We start from the raw sequence: 17,361 nt of genomic DNA on the forward strand, positions 1-17,361 counted from the left end.
AGGTCTGAAAAAGTCCAGGAAGGGCGCGAGAGGTTTATCTCGGCCGGACTGGTGTCAGTGAAGGAGAGGTTAAAACCAGTTCCAGTGCGGATCTGGAGAGACACGGGAGCGTGTCAGTCACTAATACTGAAGAGTGTATTAGAGTTTAGCTCAGAGACCCAGACTGGGGAGGTAGAGGTCAAAGGTGTTGGGGAAGGGACAGAGTCAGTCCCTTTGCACCAGATACATTTACAGAGCAACCTGGTCTCTGGACTAGTCACGATCGGGGTGAGGCCCGAATTACCGATGAAAGACGTGGAAGTCTTGCTCGGTAATGACATCGCCAGAGGAATCGTGTTCCCAGTCGTGAGATTGACGGGTCAGCCTGCCAGCATGGAGGCCCCGCCCGCGATGGTGAATTTGGCTGAAGCATTTCTGCCAACCTTGTATAAGACAGGGTGTAGTGAGATAAGAGGTAGTGAGGGAGCTGGGACGGACGTAGCAGTAGCCAGGAAAGAATTTGTGCAGACGCAGGAGCGAGACGAGGGGCTGATGGTTTCTGCCGAGACCGCTCTCTCTGACACAGCCTTGACAAGCTATTGTGCGGAGGAGGAAGTGCTAAGGAAGAAAGGGAAATCAAGTACAGTACCCGCAGATGAGGAATGGGGGGTGGTGCAAAAGAGTTATGGGGATGAGGTTTTTAACATGGCCCACGAGGTACCCCCCGGTGGACATTTTGCGGTGCTGGAGGAAACAGTTGGTGGAATCATGAAAGAGAGTTACCGGCTGCCCAGGGGGAAAAATGTTATTGATCATGACCGACGCGAACTGAGACGGTCACCGGCTTTTGATATGCTAACAAACCTAGTCGGTGTTAGCGTGGAAATCAATGAAGCTAGGGGCCCCCTGCTAAGAGAAAAAAACCATTTTGAAAAGATTAGGATGGGATCGGTCAGATGGGAGAAGGCTATTCTTTTGGCCAGGTCTACTGATAAGGTCTCTCCCTTAATCCCCGAAGGAGTAATTAAACGACTCGCACCTATGTGTTTGATTGTCCCGAGGAAATGCAAAGAACTGGGACGTTGGGTGATTGTGGTTACAATAGGGCAGCCAAGCAAACAACACCCATATTTTTCGAGTAATTCAGTGACTAAAGGGCTGATGAACACAGAGGTGTGTATTGGCAATTTAATACGGCTGTCTGAAGCCAGCTTGATAGTGAACCTTGAAAAAAATGAATTCGGCCACACGAAGGTCACTTACCTGGGAATTGTGGTGACACAGGGGCAGCTGGCAGTGATGCAAGCTGCAGTGCAGGCTATCGCTGACCTCCCAACCCCAACAGACAAGAGGGCCCTCAGAAGGCTCTTGGAGATGGTGGGGTACTGCAGGAAGTTTTGCAATAACTCTGCGGTCAATACCCGTCCCCCTCCTACTAAGCCCTTGCGAGAGAAAATTGAGTCGGAATGGGACGACCCTTGTTGTTGTGGTCCGGGACAAAATCAAATGAGAGGTTACATTGGTCGCAATTCATCAGTGTTTTTGGCCACTATGAAGTTTGCTGAGTTGGAGCCTGGTCTAAGGGATTATTAATAACACGTGTAAAAGGAACAGAAAATGTGATGACTGTCTGTCAAGGTGTTGACAGCTTCAAATTCTCTGTATTAGCCAAATAGCTGATAAAGATGTATATTGTGTATGTATCAGATAATGTAGTCATGTTTGTAATTTTTACCTCCCGGTAAAAATCCTTAAAGGGGGGAAAGTGTTACGAGAATACACATAAAATTAAGATGTTTGCTGGCCTGGGCTAGCATCAGTGGCATCAGCAGTTGGTCTGCCACCTGCCCTCAGGGGAAGGAGAGATAAGGAACAATGGAGCAGCGTCTGGAGATGTGTAATGAAGGGATGTGGGAGAGAGAGCTGTCTGGAGCGGCTCCCCCCTTTGAACCCTGAACTGTTTGAAGTGATGGACAGGCGATACCCCAGCAGGGGGATAAAAAGGGACAGGTTCGCTAAGACAGACACACACGCCACCCGAGGTAACGAGACCCTGGAAGCGGTGCGCCTCTCACGAGTGGTGAGAAGTACCGGACAACGCACAGGGTGGAAAGGTACGATCAGCGGGAACCCGGTGTGTGTCCGCCCTTGCCTGGGTGCCGGGTTCACTGCAGAGGATCGACCGCATCTGGAGGAGGGGTCACAGTCGGTGACCTCAGGTGACATCACCAAGGACCTGCCCAAAAGTTGCTCGTGAGCAATCTCGCTGGTCTGTGAGTGAAGCTGTGCTGAATGATGAGTTGTTCTCTCTGTCTCTCTTCCCCCACCTTGTCCATCGCCATGGCAACGATTACTGCGAACTGAACTTTGAGTCATTTTGAAATTGGTCATTTACCCCTAGACAACGGTAGAGCTTGATTGATGCTGTTATCTTAATTCTGTGCACATGTGTGGTTATCATTGTTGAATTGTTGCATTTATTATCCTTTCGATTACTGTGTTGCTTGTTTCTTTAATAAAACTTTCTTAGTTCTAGTACTCCAGACTCCAACTGAGTGATCCATTTCTGCTGGTTTGGCAACCCAGTTACGGGGTACGTAACAATAGTCAGTGTGATAGATGCAAAACTGAGATAGCTACATTGTTTTGGTCGTGTTCTGTATTGAAACAATTTTGGAAATCTATTTTTTCTACAATCTCTAAAGCTTTAAAAATCAATTTACAACCTAATAAACTGACAGTTTTGTTTGGTATAATTCCTCAACATATTCACGGTATTTCTATATCTGACCAATACGTAATTGCATTTGTCACATTATTGGCGAGAAGGGCTATTTTATTAAAATGGAAAGATGCCTCTGCTCCCACTTCGATACAATGGCTCTCTCAGGTGATGTTATGTCTTAGTTTGGAAAAAATTAGAAGTCGAACTTTTGATCCTAAATTTGACTTTGAGAAAAGGTGGGGTTCTTTTGCCCGTTATTATCACTTGACTTGAGTTAATACAGATGGTCCTTTTCTGATGCTTGGTTATATGGATTTGGTTGGCGGTTTGATGTCTTTTTTTTAAATGGAAGCTTGTATGGCGCATAGTTCCGGGTTTGTGCTCCAAATGGGTTTTTCCACCCTGTTTTTTTAGTTATTAGGGGTTTTCTCTGTTTTAGTTAGTAAGGGTTCTTTTTTTTCTTTCTTTCCTTCTTTCCATAAAAAAAAGCTTTAATACTTTGTTTTTTTGATTATTATTGATATACTGTTCAGCCTGGTTGAAAGTTTAACTCTTACTTTACATATGGATATGTTATCTTGATTATTTTGATGTATTTTTCTCTGTTGTTGATTTTCAATAATAATAATAAAAAGATTTGAAAAGAAAAAAGGAACTGGTGAGGCCTCACCTTGGGTATTGTGAACTAGTTTAGGCTCCTCATCTTAGAAAAGATGTGCTGGCATTGGAGAGGGTTCAGAGGAGGTACGCAAGGATGATTCTGGGAATGAAAGGGTTATCATACAGGGAACATTTGATAGCTCTGGCTCTATGCTCACTGGAATTTAGAAGGATGAGGGGGATCTCATTGAAACCTTTTGAATGTTGAAAGGCCTTGACAGAGTGGATGTGAAAAGATCCCATGGTGGGGGTGTCTTGGACAAGACGGCAGTCTCAAGATAGAGGGGCGTCCATTTAATGCAGAGATGCGGAGAGATTTCTTTAGCCTGCGGGTGGTGAATCTGTGGAATTTGTTAGCACCGGCAGCTGTGGAGGCCAGGTCATTGGGTGTATTTAAGGGGGAGATTGATAGATTCTTGATTGGACATGGCATCAAAGGTTACGGTGAGAAAGCCAGGGAGTGGGGCTGAGGAGGGGCAAAAAGGATCAGCCATGACTGAATGGTGCAGACTCGATGGTCCAAATGGCCTAATTCTGCTCCTATTTCTTATGGTCTTATAAAAGTGTTAGGTGTCTTGAATGTACTGTCAGTAGTGGTGGTGAAAGCAAATACAATAGCAGTATTTAAGAAACTCTTAGATGGGTATACAAATGTGCAGAAAATGGAGGGATAAAGATATTGTGTAGGCTGAAGGGATCAATTCACTTATGTATTTGGTTGCTAATTGAATGAGTTCTGCAAAATATTGTGGGTAAAGGTGCTATATTGTTCTAAGCACAGCAAGTCAAATTCAAAGCACACGTGGCATAATAAAGGTTTTTTAAAAACAATCTGTAAACCTCTCCAGTTCTTAGTAATTCCAATTCTAAACATACAGAACCACAAGTATATATTGATACTCCACCTTTACTATCTTTCTCTACCCCCCTGTCATTAGTATCTCCTGGAATCCAATTTAACTGAGTATCACCATTCCAAATGCTTCAGTTTTACATTTGTTAAACACACAGGCTTAATGCTCACCAGGTTAAAATCTGAAGCTTATTGGAATAGTGTAAATATGAAACTAGGACTGGCAGACCACAAGTTTTGTTTAGTCCAGGACATGGGTAAATAATCTGAATGCCAAATAAACAAAATATTCTTGTTTATTGATAAGCATTGGCATAACATGCCTCTATTAAAAAAACCAAAAAGAAATAACAAATTTAAAATCTGTGGTAACATGCAAGATGATGCAAGCTACTATCACATCCTGCACAAGACAATTGATTTAAGAAAAAATCCTGGAAAATTAAAGCAACAATTCTATTACAATCGCAAACACGAGGAAGTCTGCAGATGCTGGAATTTCAAGCAACATACATAAAAATTGCTGGTGAACGCAGCAGGCCAGGCAGCATCTCTAGGAAGAGGTACAGTCGACGTTTCAGGCCGAGACCCTTCGTCAGGACTAACTGAAAGAAGAGCTAGTAAGAGATTTGAAAGTGGGAGGGGGAGGGGGAGATCCGAAATGATAGAAGACAGGAGGGGGAGGGATGGAGCCAAGAGCTGGAAAGTTGATTGGCAAAAGGGATATGAGAGGATCATGGGACAGACGGGAGGCCTAGGGAGAAAGAAAGTGGGGGGGGGGAGCCCAGAGGATGGGCAAAGAGTATAGTGAGAGGGACAGAGGGAGAAAAAGGAGAGAGAGAAAAAATATATAATAATAAAAGATAAATAAATAACGGATGGGGTACGAGGGGGAGGAGGGGTATTAACGGAAGTTAGAGAAGTCAATGTTCATGCCATCAAGTTGGAGGCTACCCAGACGGTGTTGTTCCTCCAACCTGAGTGTGGCTTCATCTTGACAGTAGAGGAGCCCATGGATAAACATATCAGAATGGGAATTGGACATGGAATTAAAATGTGTGGCCACTGGGAGATCCTGCTTTCTCTGGCGGACAGAGCGTAGGTGTTCAGTGAAATGGTCTCCCAGCCTGTGTCAGGTCTCACCAATATATAGAAGGCCGTATCGGGAGCACCGGATGCAGTATATCACCCCAGCCGACTCACAGGTGAAGTATCGCCTCACCTGGAAGGACTGTCTGGGACCCTGAATGGTGGTGAGGGGGGAAGTGTACGGCATGTGTAGCACTTGTTCCGCTTACAAGGATAAGTGCTGGGAGGGAGATTGATGGGAAGGGATGGGGGGGGGGGAAACGAATGGACAAGGGAATCGCGTAGGGAGAGATCCCTGCGAAAAGCAGGGGGTGGGGAGGGAGGGAAAGTAAGATGTGCTTAGTGGTGGGATCCTGTTGGAGGTGACGGAAGTTACGGAAAATTATATGTTGGACACGGAGGCTGGTGGGGTGGTAGGTGAGGACCAGGGGAAACCTATTCCTAGTGGGGTGGCAGGAGGATGAGGTGAGAGCAGATATGCGTGAAATGGGAGAGATGCGTTTGAGAGCAGAGTTGATGGTGGAAGAAGGGAAGCCCCTTTCTTTAAAAAAGGAGGACATCTCCTTCGTCCTGGAATGAAAAGCCTCATCCTGAGAACAGATGCGGTGGAGACGGAGGAATTGCAAGAAGGGGATGGCATTTTTGCAAGAGACGGTATGAGAAGAGGAATAGTCCAGGTAGCTGTGAGAGTCAGTAGTCTTATAGTAGACATCAGTAGATAAGCTGTCTCCAGAGATAGACAGAAATAAGCCCTCAGAGGCTCCATCTTTCTCTTAACCCTCCCCTCTCCAGTGACAACACCAGCTTCCCTCCTCCCCACTCTGATCCCAGCTCTCATGACTCCAGCCTTGAACTCCAGGCCGGGTCTTCACGTGCTGCTATTGTGACTCCCGTCTCTCCTCCCCCGACCACCACTCTGCAACCCCCTCTCCCTCACATTCCATCATCTACTCCTGGGCCCTCGGAGGCTCCTTTTTCCTCTCACCCCAACCCTCCCCTCTGAGCGCTCTGTCCTCAGTAAGGGTCTTACCTTTGTCCCCCTTCGCCCACACCTCAGCGAGTTCCACATTCACCATGACACTGAACGCTTCTTCTGCCGGCTCCTTCTTCAAGCCTACTTCTTCGGCAAGGAGTCTCCCACCCCCACCGATGACCCCTTCTCCAGTCTACAACCCTCCTCCTCTTCATTGACACCCCACTCTGGTCTTCTGCCTGCTCTGGATCTCTTTATTCCTAACTGCCGACAGGACATCAACCGTCTCGACTTCACCGCACCTTGTCCCCATTCCAACCTCACTCCTTCCGAACGCTCTGCTCTCCACTCCCTCCGCACTAATCCTAACATTACTATAAGACCCACCGATAAGGGAGGGGTGCTGTTGTATTCTGGCATACTGACCTCTACCTTGCTGAGGCACAGCGACAACTCGCGGATACCTCCTCTTATTTACCTCTCGATCATGACCCCACTAAGGAGCACCAGGCCATTGTCTCCCACACCATCACCAACTTTATCCACTCAGGGGATTTCCCATCCACTGCTACCAACCTTATAGTTCCCACACCCTGCACTTCCCGTTTCTACCTTCTACCCAAGATCCACAAACCTGCCTGTCCTGGCAGACCTATTGTCTCAGCTTGCTCCTGCCCCACCAAACTCGTTTCTGCATACCTCAACATTGTTTTATCCCCCCTTGTTCAATCCCTTCCGACCTATGTTCGTGACACTTCTCACGCTCTGAATCTTATCAATGATTTTAAGTTCCCTGGCCCCCACTGCTTTATTTTCACCATGGATGTTCAGTCCCTATATACCTCCATCCCCCACCAGGAAGGTCTCAAAGCTCTCCGCTTCTTTTTGGATTCCAGACCTAACCAGTTCCCCTCTACCACCACTCTGCTCCGTCTAACAGAATTAGTCCTTACTCTTAATAATTTCTCCTTTGTTTCCTCCCACTTCCTCCAAAATAAAAGTGTAGCCATGGACACCCTATGGGTCCCAGCTATGCCTGCCTTTTTGTTTTTGTGGAACAATCTATGTTCCAAGCCTATACTGGTATCTGTCACCCACTTTTCCTTCGCTACATCGACGACTGCATTGGCGCTGCTTCCTGCACGTATGCTAAGCTTGTTAACATCATTAACTTTGCCTCCAACTTTCACCCTGCCCTCAAGTTTACCTGGTCCATTTCCGACATCTCCCTCCCCTTTCTTGATCTTTCTGTCTTATGTCTGGAGACAGCTTATCTACTGATGTCCACTATAAGCCTACGGACTCTCACAGCCACCTGGACTATTCCTCTTCTCACCGTCTCTTGCAAAAATGCCATCCCCTTCTCGCAATTCCTCCATCTCTGCTGCATCTGCTCTCAGGATGAGGCTTTTCATTCCAGGACGAAGGAGATGTCCTCTTTTTTTAAAGAAAGGGGCTTCCCTTCCTCCACCATCATCTCTGCTCTCAAACGCATCTCTCCCATTTCACGCACATCTGCTCTCATCCCCTTGTCCTCACCTACTACTCCACTAGCCTCCGGGTCCAACATATTATTCTCCATATCTTCCGCCACCTCCAAGCACATCTTTCCCTCCCCCCCCACCCCGCTTTCTGCAGGGATTGCTCCCTACGCGACTCCCTTGTCAATTCGCTCCCCCATCCCTTCCCACCGATCTCCCTCCTGGCACGTATCCTTGTAAGCGGAATAAGTGCTACACATGCCCTTACACTTCCTCCCTCACTACCATTCAGGGCCCCAGACAGTCCTTCCAGGTGAGGCGACACTTCACCTGTGAGTTGGCTGGGGTGATATACTGCGTCCAGTGCTCCCGATGCGGCCTTCTATATATTGGCGAGACCCGACGCAGGCTAGACACCTACGCTCTGTCCACCAGAGAAAGCAGGATCTCCCAGTGGCCAAACATTTTAATTCCACATCCCATTCCCGTTCCCATTCTGATATGTCTATCCATGACCTCCTCTACTGTAAATATGAAGCCACACTCAGGTTGGAGGAACAACACCTTATATTCCGTATGGGTAGCCTCCAGCCTGATGGTATGAACATTGACTTCTCTAACTTCCGTTAATGCCCCACCTCTCCTTCGTACCCATCCATTATTTATCTTTTATTATTATATATTTTTTTCTCTCTTTTTCTCCCTCTGTCCCTCTCACTATACTCTTTGCCCATCCTCTGGGCTTCCCCCCTCCCCCTTTCTTTCTTCCTAAGCCTCCCGTCCATCCCATGATCCTCTCATATCCCTTTTGCCAATCAACTTTCCAGCTCTAGGCTCCATCCTTCCCCCTCCTGTCTTCTCCTATCATTTCGGATCTCCCCCTCCCACTTTCAAATCTCTTACTAGCTCTTCTTTCAGTTAGTCCTGACGAAGGGTCTCGGCCCGAAACATCGACGGTACCTCTTCCTATAGATGCTGCCTGGCCTGCTGCGTTCACAAGCATTTTTAATTCTATTACAATTGTGGAATCTTACAGCCTAGCGCAGATCACAACCCGTAGTAACCTATAACTCTAATCTGTCCCCATTTCCCAGCAAAACTTTTAGAACACTAAGTTGCATGTAAATGTCACTTTTAAATCTGCTTCCACCATCACTGAGTGGGATCACAGATATCTCATGTAACGAAAATCTAATTTACTTTCTAATCCATTTGATGATTATTAAGTGTTATTCTGTTATCTATCATCACCCAGATGGAACAGATTCACCCAATTTTTTCCAAACGTGTCAAGATCATAACACAGAGAAGAGTTGCAACTGATCTTGTACATTTTATCAGCTGAGACAATGATTTATAAAGACTTATAAACTTCCTTGCTGTTGTGCTCTCTGCTTCTATCAATAAAGACACCATCACTTTTCTCAAAGATGTCTGAACAATTTACCGTGGCATTTCGACTGCCACTTTAGTTTTTTGTTAAGCTGGGCAATTGACTTGAATTTTAGAGTAATGAATTTAGAAAGGATCATAAAGAGGTAAGCCACTCACTGTAACTTCCTTAAAACATTGCTTTAGAAAATCAGCCAATTTTTAAATATACAGACCACAAATTGACTTACTCTCATTAGTCACCAGTAAAGAATTTTATATACAGAATAAAGAAACACTCACGGATATCCGAGAAACAGGAGATTTAGCACAGAATGATTTCTAAAAAGATTGACAAGTGTCCAGCATAAAATCCAGCCGCACATCGTGAGTAGTACCAAACGAGCCATTATCACCAAAGTGTACCGCACCACTGAGGTTGCACTGGTTTGAGATGCCTGTAAGAAAGTATTGCATAGGTTAAGAAGATTCAAAATTGAATCACATACATCCCTGATGGTACGTATAAAGAAAGGATGAACCGTCCAGATAGCTCTCATCACCATTGCAATCTTGCTTCTTTTATCTCTGAACATTTGCCACACCAGTTTCTTCCAATGCAGACGTTAACGATCAAGAGGAGTCACGAGTACACCTCCAATTCCTACAACTTTGAAGATCCAGAAGCAGAAATCCAGGAGCTACTCAGGGACTGGGATTAAGAGTATAGGGATTGTGTAGCCCCAGTTTGATCTTCTGTACCTTCAAGTGAGATGTCAGTTCATATCTACCTCTAGATCCACATGAACTGTGCAGATGAGCACAGGTCCATCACTGCATGACAACGGAGTACAGTGGTATAGTACTGAGGTGGGATGGGACTACAGCAAATACAGTTATAGACGAGGCAGTGAATGGAGCCAAGCCTTATTAAAAGTATCAGCATCTAGTTGCCCAAACCTATAGTAATCAATGTATCTCATACACATATACACAGTTGCAAGAAAAAGTTTGTGAACTCTTTCAGTTACCTCATTTTCTGTATTAATTACTCATAAAATGTTGTCTGATCTTCATCTAAGACACAATAACTGACAAACACAATTTGCTTGAACTATAACACACAAACAATTGTACTTCTTCTCTTCAACACTGAGTACACCATGTAAGCAATCAAAAAAGTAGGCGAACCTCTGGGGTAATGCCTTCTACAAAAGTATTTGGTGTTCCAATCAATGAGATGAGATTGGAGGTGTGAGTTGTAGAGCTGCCCTGCCCTATAGAAAATTCACACAAAGTCAGGTTACTGACAGAGCCTGCCCTTCTCAAGGAAAGAGCTGCTTACATGCACCATGCCTCGATCAAACCGACTTTCAGTGGACCTTAGAAAAAGTGTAGAGATGCATGAAACTGGAAAAGGCTATAAAAGCATTTCTGAAGACCTGAGTGTTCACCAGTCTACAGTAAGAGAAATTTTTTTACAAATGGAAGAAATTCAGTATGGTTGCTACTCTCCCTAGGAGTAGGCATCCCGCAAAGGTCACACAAAGAGTACGATATGCAATGCTGAAGGAGGTGAAAAAGAACCCAAGGGTAACAGCAAAAGATCTGCAGGAATGTCTAGAACTTGCTGAAGTCTCTGTTCATGGGTCCACTAGAAGAAAAACACTGAACAAGAATGGTGTTCATGGAAGGACACTATGGATGATATCACTGCTCTCCAAAAAAAATTGGTGTACATTTCATGTTTGCAAAAGACACCTGGATGTTCCACAATGCTTCTGGGACAAGGTTCTGAGGACATATGAGACAGAAGTTGAACCTTTTGGCAGAAATGCACATCACTATGTTTGGAGTTAAAAGGGCACTGTACACCAACACCAATACCTCATCCCGACTGTGAATCACGGTAAAAGGAGCATCATGGTTTGGGGCGGCTTTGCTGCCTCAGGGCCTGGACAGCTTGCAATCATTGAGGGAACAATGAATTCAAAATTGTATCAAGACATTTTGCAGGAGAATGTCAGGGTAGTGGTCTGTCACCTGAAACTTAATAGTAGTTGGATGATGCAACAAGACAATGATCCAAAACACAAGAGTAAATCAACAACAGATGGTTTTAAAAGAAGAAAATTTGTGCTTTGGAATGGCTAAGTTAGAGTCCAGACCTAAACCAATTAAGATGTTGTGGCATGACCTGAAGAGTCATGAGGACTGTTCATGCAAGGTATCCCAGAATTATTGATGAACTGAAACAATTTTGGATAGAGGAATAGTCTAAAATTCCTCCTCACTATTGTGCAAGTCTGATCAGCAGCTACAGGAAATGTTTGGTGGAGGTTATTGCTGCTGGAGGTTCACATTCTTTTTCCAGCCTGGACTGTGAATGATTAAACAATATGTTCAATAAAGACATGAAAAGTACAATTGTTTGTGTGTTATTAGTTTAGGCAGATTGTGTTTGTCTATTGTGACTTAGATGAAGATCAGATCACATTTTATTAGTAATTAGTGCAAAAACTAGGTAATTGCAAAGGATATACAAACTTTTTCTTGCAACTGTAGATATAAAGGAAGGACCAGATTTACATGCAAATAATATACTTACGTACATACATTCAAAACAGAAACCAGGTTACTATTGGAACATGTCCGCGGGTACTCCTATTTTTGTAAGTTAGTTCAATGATTAGAGCAAAATCACATACCTTTCATATCCTCAAACATTCTCTAAATTTTTATCATTACGGAACTTGAAAACTATACATATATACAGAGTTAATTTTTTAAGTATGGCAGAGTATTAACAGCAAACGTGGGATAGAAAGCACCATTTGCAACTTCTCTATGGTGGCATACTGAAATATCAGTTAATACATCATTCATCATAAATGCAAACAACAGGAATTCTGCAGATGCTGGAAATTCAAGCAACATACATCAAAGTTGCTGGTGAACGCAGCAGGCCAAGCAGCATCTATAGGAAGAGGCGCAGTCGACGTTTCAGGCCGAGACCCTTCGTCAGGACTAACTGAAGGAAGAGTGAGTAAGGGATTTGAAAGCTGGAGGGGGAGGGGGAGATGCAAAATAATAGGAGAAGACAGGAGGGGGAGGGATAGAGCCGAGAGCTGGACAGGTGATAGGCAAAAGGGGATACGAGAGGATCATGGGACAGGAGGCCTAGGGAGAAAGACGGGGGGGGGGGGGACCCAGAGGATGGGCAAGAGGTATATTCAGAGGGACAGAGGGAGAAAAAGGAGAGTGAGAGAAAGAATGTGTGCATAAAAATGAGTAACAGCTGGGGTACGAGGGGGAGGTGGGGCCCACCTCCCCCTCGTACCCCAGCTGTTACTCATTTTTATGCACACATTCTTTCTCTCACTCTCCTTTTTCTCCCTCTGTCCCTCTGAATATACCTCTTGCCCATCCTCTGGGTCACCCCCCCCCCGTCTTTCTCCCTAGGCCTCCTGTCCCATGATCCTCTCGTATCCCCTTTTGCCTATCACCTGTCCAGCTCTCGGCTCTATCCCTCCCCCTCCTGTCTTCTCCTATTATTTTGCATCTCCCCCTCCCCCTCCAGCTTTCAAATCCCTTACTCACTCTTCCTTCAGTTAGTCCTGACGAAGGGTCTCGGCCTGAAACGTCGACTGCGCCTCTTCCTATAGATGCTGCTTGGCCTGCTGCGTTCACCAGCAACTTTGATGTATGTTGCTATTCATCATAAATGGTTTAGTTCTAGCAATGGTAGAATTAGACCACTGAAACATAGCAAAATAAATCGGTGACCATCCAGGCAGCTGCTGGTAACCTGAAGTATAAAAAAAAACTGGTTATAAACTGTACATGCCAAGTTTGATCAGAATTGAATTTTCAGGCTATTTTGAAATCACTGATTCATGAGTGATCACACGATGAGCTGTGTGTAGGTACTTGCTTCCACTGAGGTAGGCAATGCACACATTTCACTGGCACAAAATGGCCTGAAAGACATGATAAATGTTCTAGGAGACTCCACTCACCTCTGAAATGAGGGTCCACACCAATCTTCGGGCTAACATTATTGTAATAAATGCTGCCAAGTGATAATCAATCAGATGAAAGTTCTATCAGAAAGAAAAATTACATGATAATTAAAACAGTTTTAAAAATCAATATTAAGGTATTATACAAGATTTTATTGCCCTGGTATCAGAATTTCAAGTGTTCATATTCAGTTATATTATCCATGTAAATCCACATGGTCAAGGGGAGAATGTACGAACACCTTGCAGACCACGGCGGAATTGAATTTGGGTCACTGGCGCTATAACACTGTGCTACCTTGCTGCCCCAAATGATAACTGTTTCATATTCTTGACCTGTTGAGTGCTTCCAGCATTTTTATTTGTTTTTGCTTCAGATTTTCAGCATGTCACTTTGATTTTCACTGGCAAGTGAATCACATAATCCCACCATTTCAAGTGCCATTGCATATTAGAATTTGACAGTAATACTTGGAAAAGTTAGAAGTTCTTGCAATTTTTTTAAAAGACATGCTCACCAGTGAGGTAGAAGCAGCGGGGTGAAGGTATGGAAACCACCAGACTGTTTTGTATATGTTAATGTACTGAACAAAAAGGGCCATCAACAAGTAGATGAAGAAAAGCAGCTCAAAGACAAGGCATCCATCAGTTGGCAGGTCAGGAATACGGCAGTGACGGACAGGTTCAGGGGTAATCAAAGCAGTAATAGGTGGCGCAGACAGACCAATGGCACCACCATTCCTGAAAAACAAAACATTGTGAAATGAAGGTGCATGGAAATAATCAAAGTAATCTAGACTAGCTCCATTGATTACTTAAAAAAAAGCACATAAGAAGCATTGTTTTAAATGAATCTTTGAACAGAAAGATTTCAATGGGCATAATGCAATAACACGCTAAAAATGAATCCTACACTAAGCGTATCTTACCCTTCCCCCACCCCTACTCTGCTTGGTGTAAGGATTGATCTATACGTGACTTGCTTGGGTTATTTGTTCCTCCCCACTGATATGCGCGCGCGCACGCACACACACACACACACACACACACACACACACACACACACTTTAGAGTGGACTCATGGACTTGCAGACATTGGCCCTTCTACTTTCCCAGTGGACCTGCAGATCCAGAGCTACGGCCATTGGCCTTCTGATATCAACCCCAAGACTTGACAATGATGATGAACAAGGGCTTCGGATGTGGAATCTGAACTCCAGAATCGATGTTGGGAAGCCAAACACTAGATCTCGTACACCAGTATAGCTGACTTGTGTACCTACGTGTTCACTGGCCCACATGCCTCCCGGCTGCACAGAACTTTGATCCCAGAAGCCTTAGATCATCTCTTCTCCTTACTTGGCCTCTGGTTCCCCTTCTCCCTTTTCTTCCATGGTCCATTGTCCTCTTAAATGAGATTCTTCTTCTTCAGCACTTTCCTTTTACAACCTATCCCTTCCTTGCTTCTTCCTTTATCCCCCCCCCTCCACCACCCACCCACCTTCTGCCTCACTTGGTTTTACTTATCATCTGCCATCTTGTACTCCTTGCCCTCCCCATCTTCTTATTCTGGATTCTGCCCCCTTCCTTTCCAACCCTGATGAAGGGTCTCAGCCTGAAACATCAACTGTTTATTCCCATCCATAGATGCTACTTGATCTACTGAATTATTCCAGCACTTCCTCTGTTGCTCAAGATTTCCAGCATCTGCATAATCTCGTGTTTACAATAAAAATGAGAATTCACCATTGGCATTTTCGAGTTTAGAACAGATAAATACCCCAAAATCTAGTTAGACTGAATACAATTGGTGGCCAGATTTTTCAGTCAGTGGTAGAATCGTCAGCCATTGCTAATCTACTGTTACTACTGGCTGCTCAGCCAGCTCAGTTGAAAATTTCGAACACATCAAATCAGGAAGAAACAAAAAATTCTGCATTTGTTTTGTTTCTTCCCACTTCTCACAAAATAAAGACAATGATACATATTTAGAATAAGTGGAAATCAAGATATTAAAGGCTCAATTGAAACACTTAAGGAATTTTGAATTAATTTTGTGGAAATATGACCATGCGGGAACCAATGTTCCCTCTAATTGTAATAACCAGTGTGCACAAAAATCCTGTGCCATGCAAATGTTTGCCCAGTGACAAGTACACACTGAACAATTCAGTGTCAATGACATCACAGCACAGACCATCTGGAGACAACGTCCCATCTTCATACAAAGGGCACCTCAATCATCTTCTGCAGCACGCAAAAACAGACTGGACCTGGCAGTTTACAAATATGCATCCATGAGATGAGGGATTACACACTTAAGATGGAGGTGTGGAGGCAGAATCAAATATACTCAAAGACAAACAGCGAATGACAAGGGTGTTGAAAGGACTGGGAATGGAATGGGGCCAAGATAATATCAACAATCAGGCTTAAAGGATTAACACTTATACCTGTTTCTTATACTTTTCTCTAGTTCACACTTCAAAGCATTTCTGCTCACTTTTAAGATTAGAAATAAATTAAATTGCTCTCTATGATTAATTCAACATCACTGTGTGGATATTGCTTTCAGTTTGCTAGTTTCATAGTCACAGTCATACTTTATTGATCCCGGGGGAGACAGGTTAATTGGAAATTTATATACTACCTAATCTGGAAACAATCTTGAAATAAAAAATTATCAACTGTTTCTGAAGAATTAAAGTTTATCATTTTTCTTTTACCCTTCTCTCTTGATAAAAGATCTAAATAAGAGAGAAAACATTTAATCCTGTTTAAATGTTTTTCTCACAAAGTAGACCTTAAACATTCAGAAGAGATCTTTAATTTTGTAACACACATAAAAGTTGCTGGTGAACGCAGCAGGCCAGGCAGCATCTATAGGAAGAGGTACAGTTGATGTTCTGGGCCGAGACCCTTCGTCAGGACTAACTGAAAGAAGAGTTAGTAAGAGTTTTGAAAGTGGGAGGGGGAGGGGGAGATCCAAAATGATAGGAGAAGACAGGAGGGGGAGGGATGGAGCCAAGAGCTGGACAGGTGATAGGCAAAAGGGATATGAGAGGATCATGGGACAGGAGGCCCAGGGAGAAAGAAAAAGGGGGGGGGAACCCAGAGGATGGGCAAGGGGTATAGTCAGAGGGACAGAGGGAGAAAAAGGAGAGAGAGAGAGAAAGAATGCGTGTATATAAATAAATAACGGATGGGGTTCAAGGGGGAGGTGGGGCATTAGCGGAAGTTTGAGAAGTCAATGTTCATGCCATCACGTTGGAGGCTACCCAGCTCTTCTGTCATTATGTGCTTTAATTTTGTAGTTCATTCCCATTCTCATACAATCTGGATACTAATCTGCTCAAAAAGCACATTGCAAAATTACTAGGTATTCAAGGCAACATGGATAGCAAGTATGATATATGTATCATTCTCAAATGGAGGCATAAATCTGTGTGCTCTATAAAAGTAGGATCAAAGTTATCAATGGATACAATAGGATGGAGATCAGTTGCATGTGAGGAGCAATAGCAGATGGAGTTTAATCCAGTCAAATGTGAAGTGTGGCATTTTGGATGGTCAAATGTCAGGGAAACATACACAGTAAATGGAAGGGCGCTTAAAAGCACTGATGTACAGAGGGATCCAAGGCCATACTTTCATTGCACAGACCACTGTAAAGTGGCAATGCATGTAGAAAGGATGTTAGAGAAGGCGTAATAACATCCTTTCTACATGCATTGCCACTTTACTGTGGTCTGTGCAATGAAACTATGGCCTTGGATCCCTCTGAACATTAGTGCTTTTAAGCGTCCTGCCATTTACTGTGAGTGTTTCCCTTACATCTCAAAGTACATATACGTCACCGTATACAACGCTGAGATTCGTTTTCTTGTGGGCATACACAGTAAATTCAAGAAACATAATAGAATCAGTGAAGGACCTCACTCAATGGGACAGACAGACAACCAGTGTGCAAAAGGCAACAAACTGTTCAAATACAAAATAAGAAGAAATAAATAAACAGATGAAAAGTCCTTGAAACAGGATCTATGCTTAGGATTAACAAAAACACAGGTTACAGGGTACAGCAAAAGTTATGATCTGAATGGCAGGTTGGGTCAAATGTATGGGTTGGAGGCATTGTTTGTACTAGAACGCAATAATGTACAGTAATATAAATTCAACCCTATTTAACACACTTTGTTTCATATGCT

General features: G+C 43.9%; 1 protein-coding gene across 7 annotated transcripts in view; it reads right to left on the reverse strand.

Moving 5' to 3' along the window:
• tmem39a (transmembrane protein 39A) overlaps positions 1–17,361 on the reverse strand; it is a 60,845-nt gene that overhangs the window by 26,669 nt on the left and 16,815 nt on the right. For all 7 annotated transcript variants that reach the window (XM_063050669.1, XM_063050668.1, XM_063050671.1 and 4 more), the window contains 3 exons: positions 13,672–13,894; positions 13,151–13,234; positions 9,435–9,589 (listed from right to left, as the gene is read on the reverse strand). In XM_063050669.1, coding sequence (XP_062906739.1) covers positions 9,435–9,589; positions 13,151–13,234; positions 13,672–13,894 — 462 coding nt within the window. The remainder of the gene's footprint in view (positions 1–9,434; positions 9,590–13,150; positions 13,235–13,671; positions 13,895–17,361) is intronic.

Source organism: Mobula hypostoma, chromosome 6, assembly GCF_963921235.1.
Source record: "Mobula hypostoma chromosome 6, sMobHyp1.1, whole genome shotgun sequence".
NCBI lineage: Eukaryota > Metazoa > Chordata > Chondrichthyes > Myliobatiformes > Myliobatidae > Mobula > Mobula hypostoma.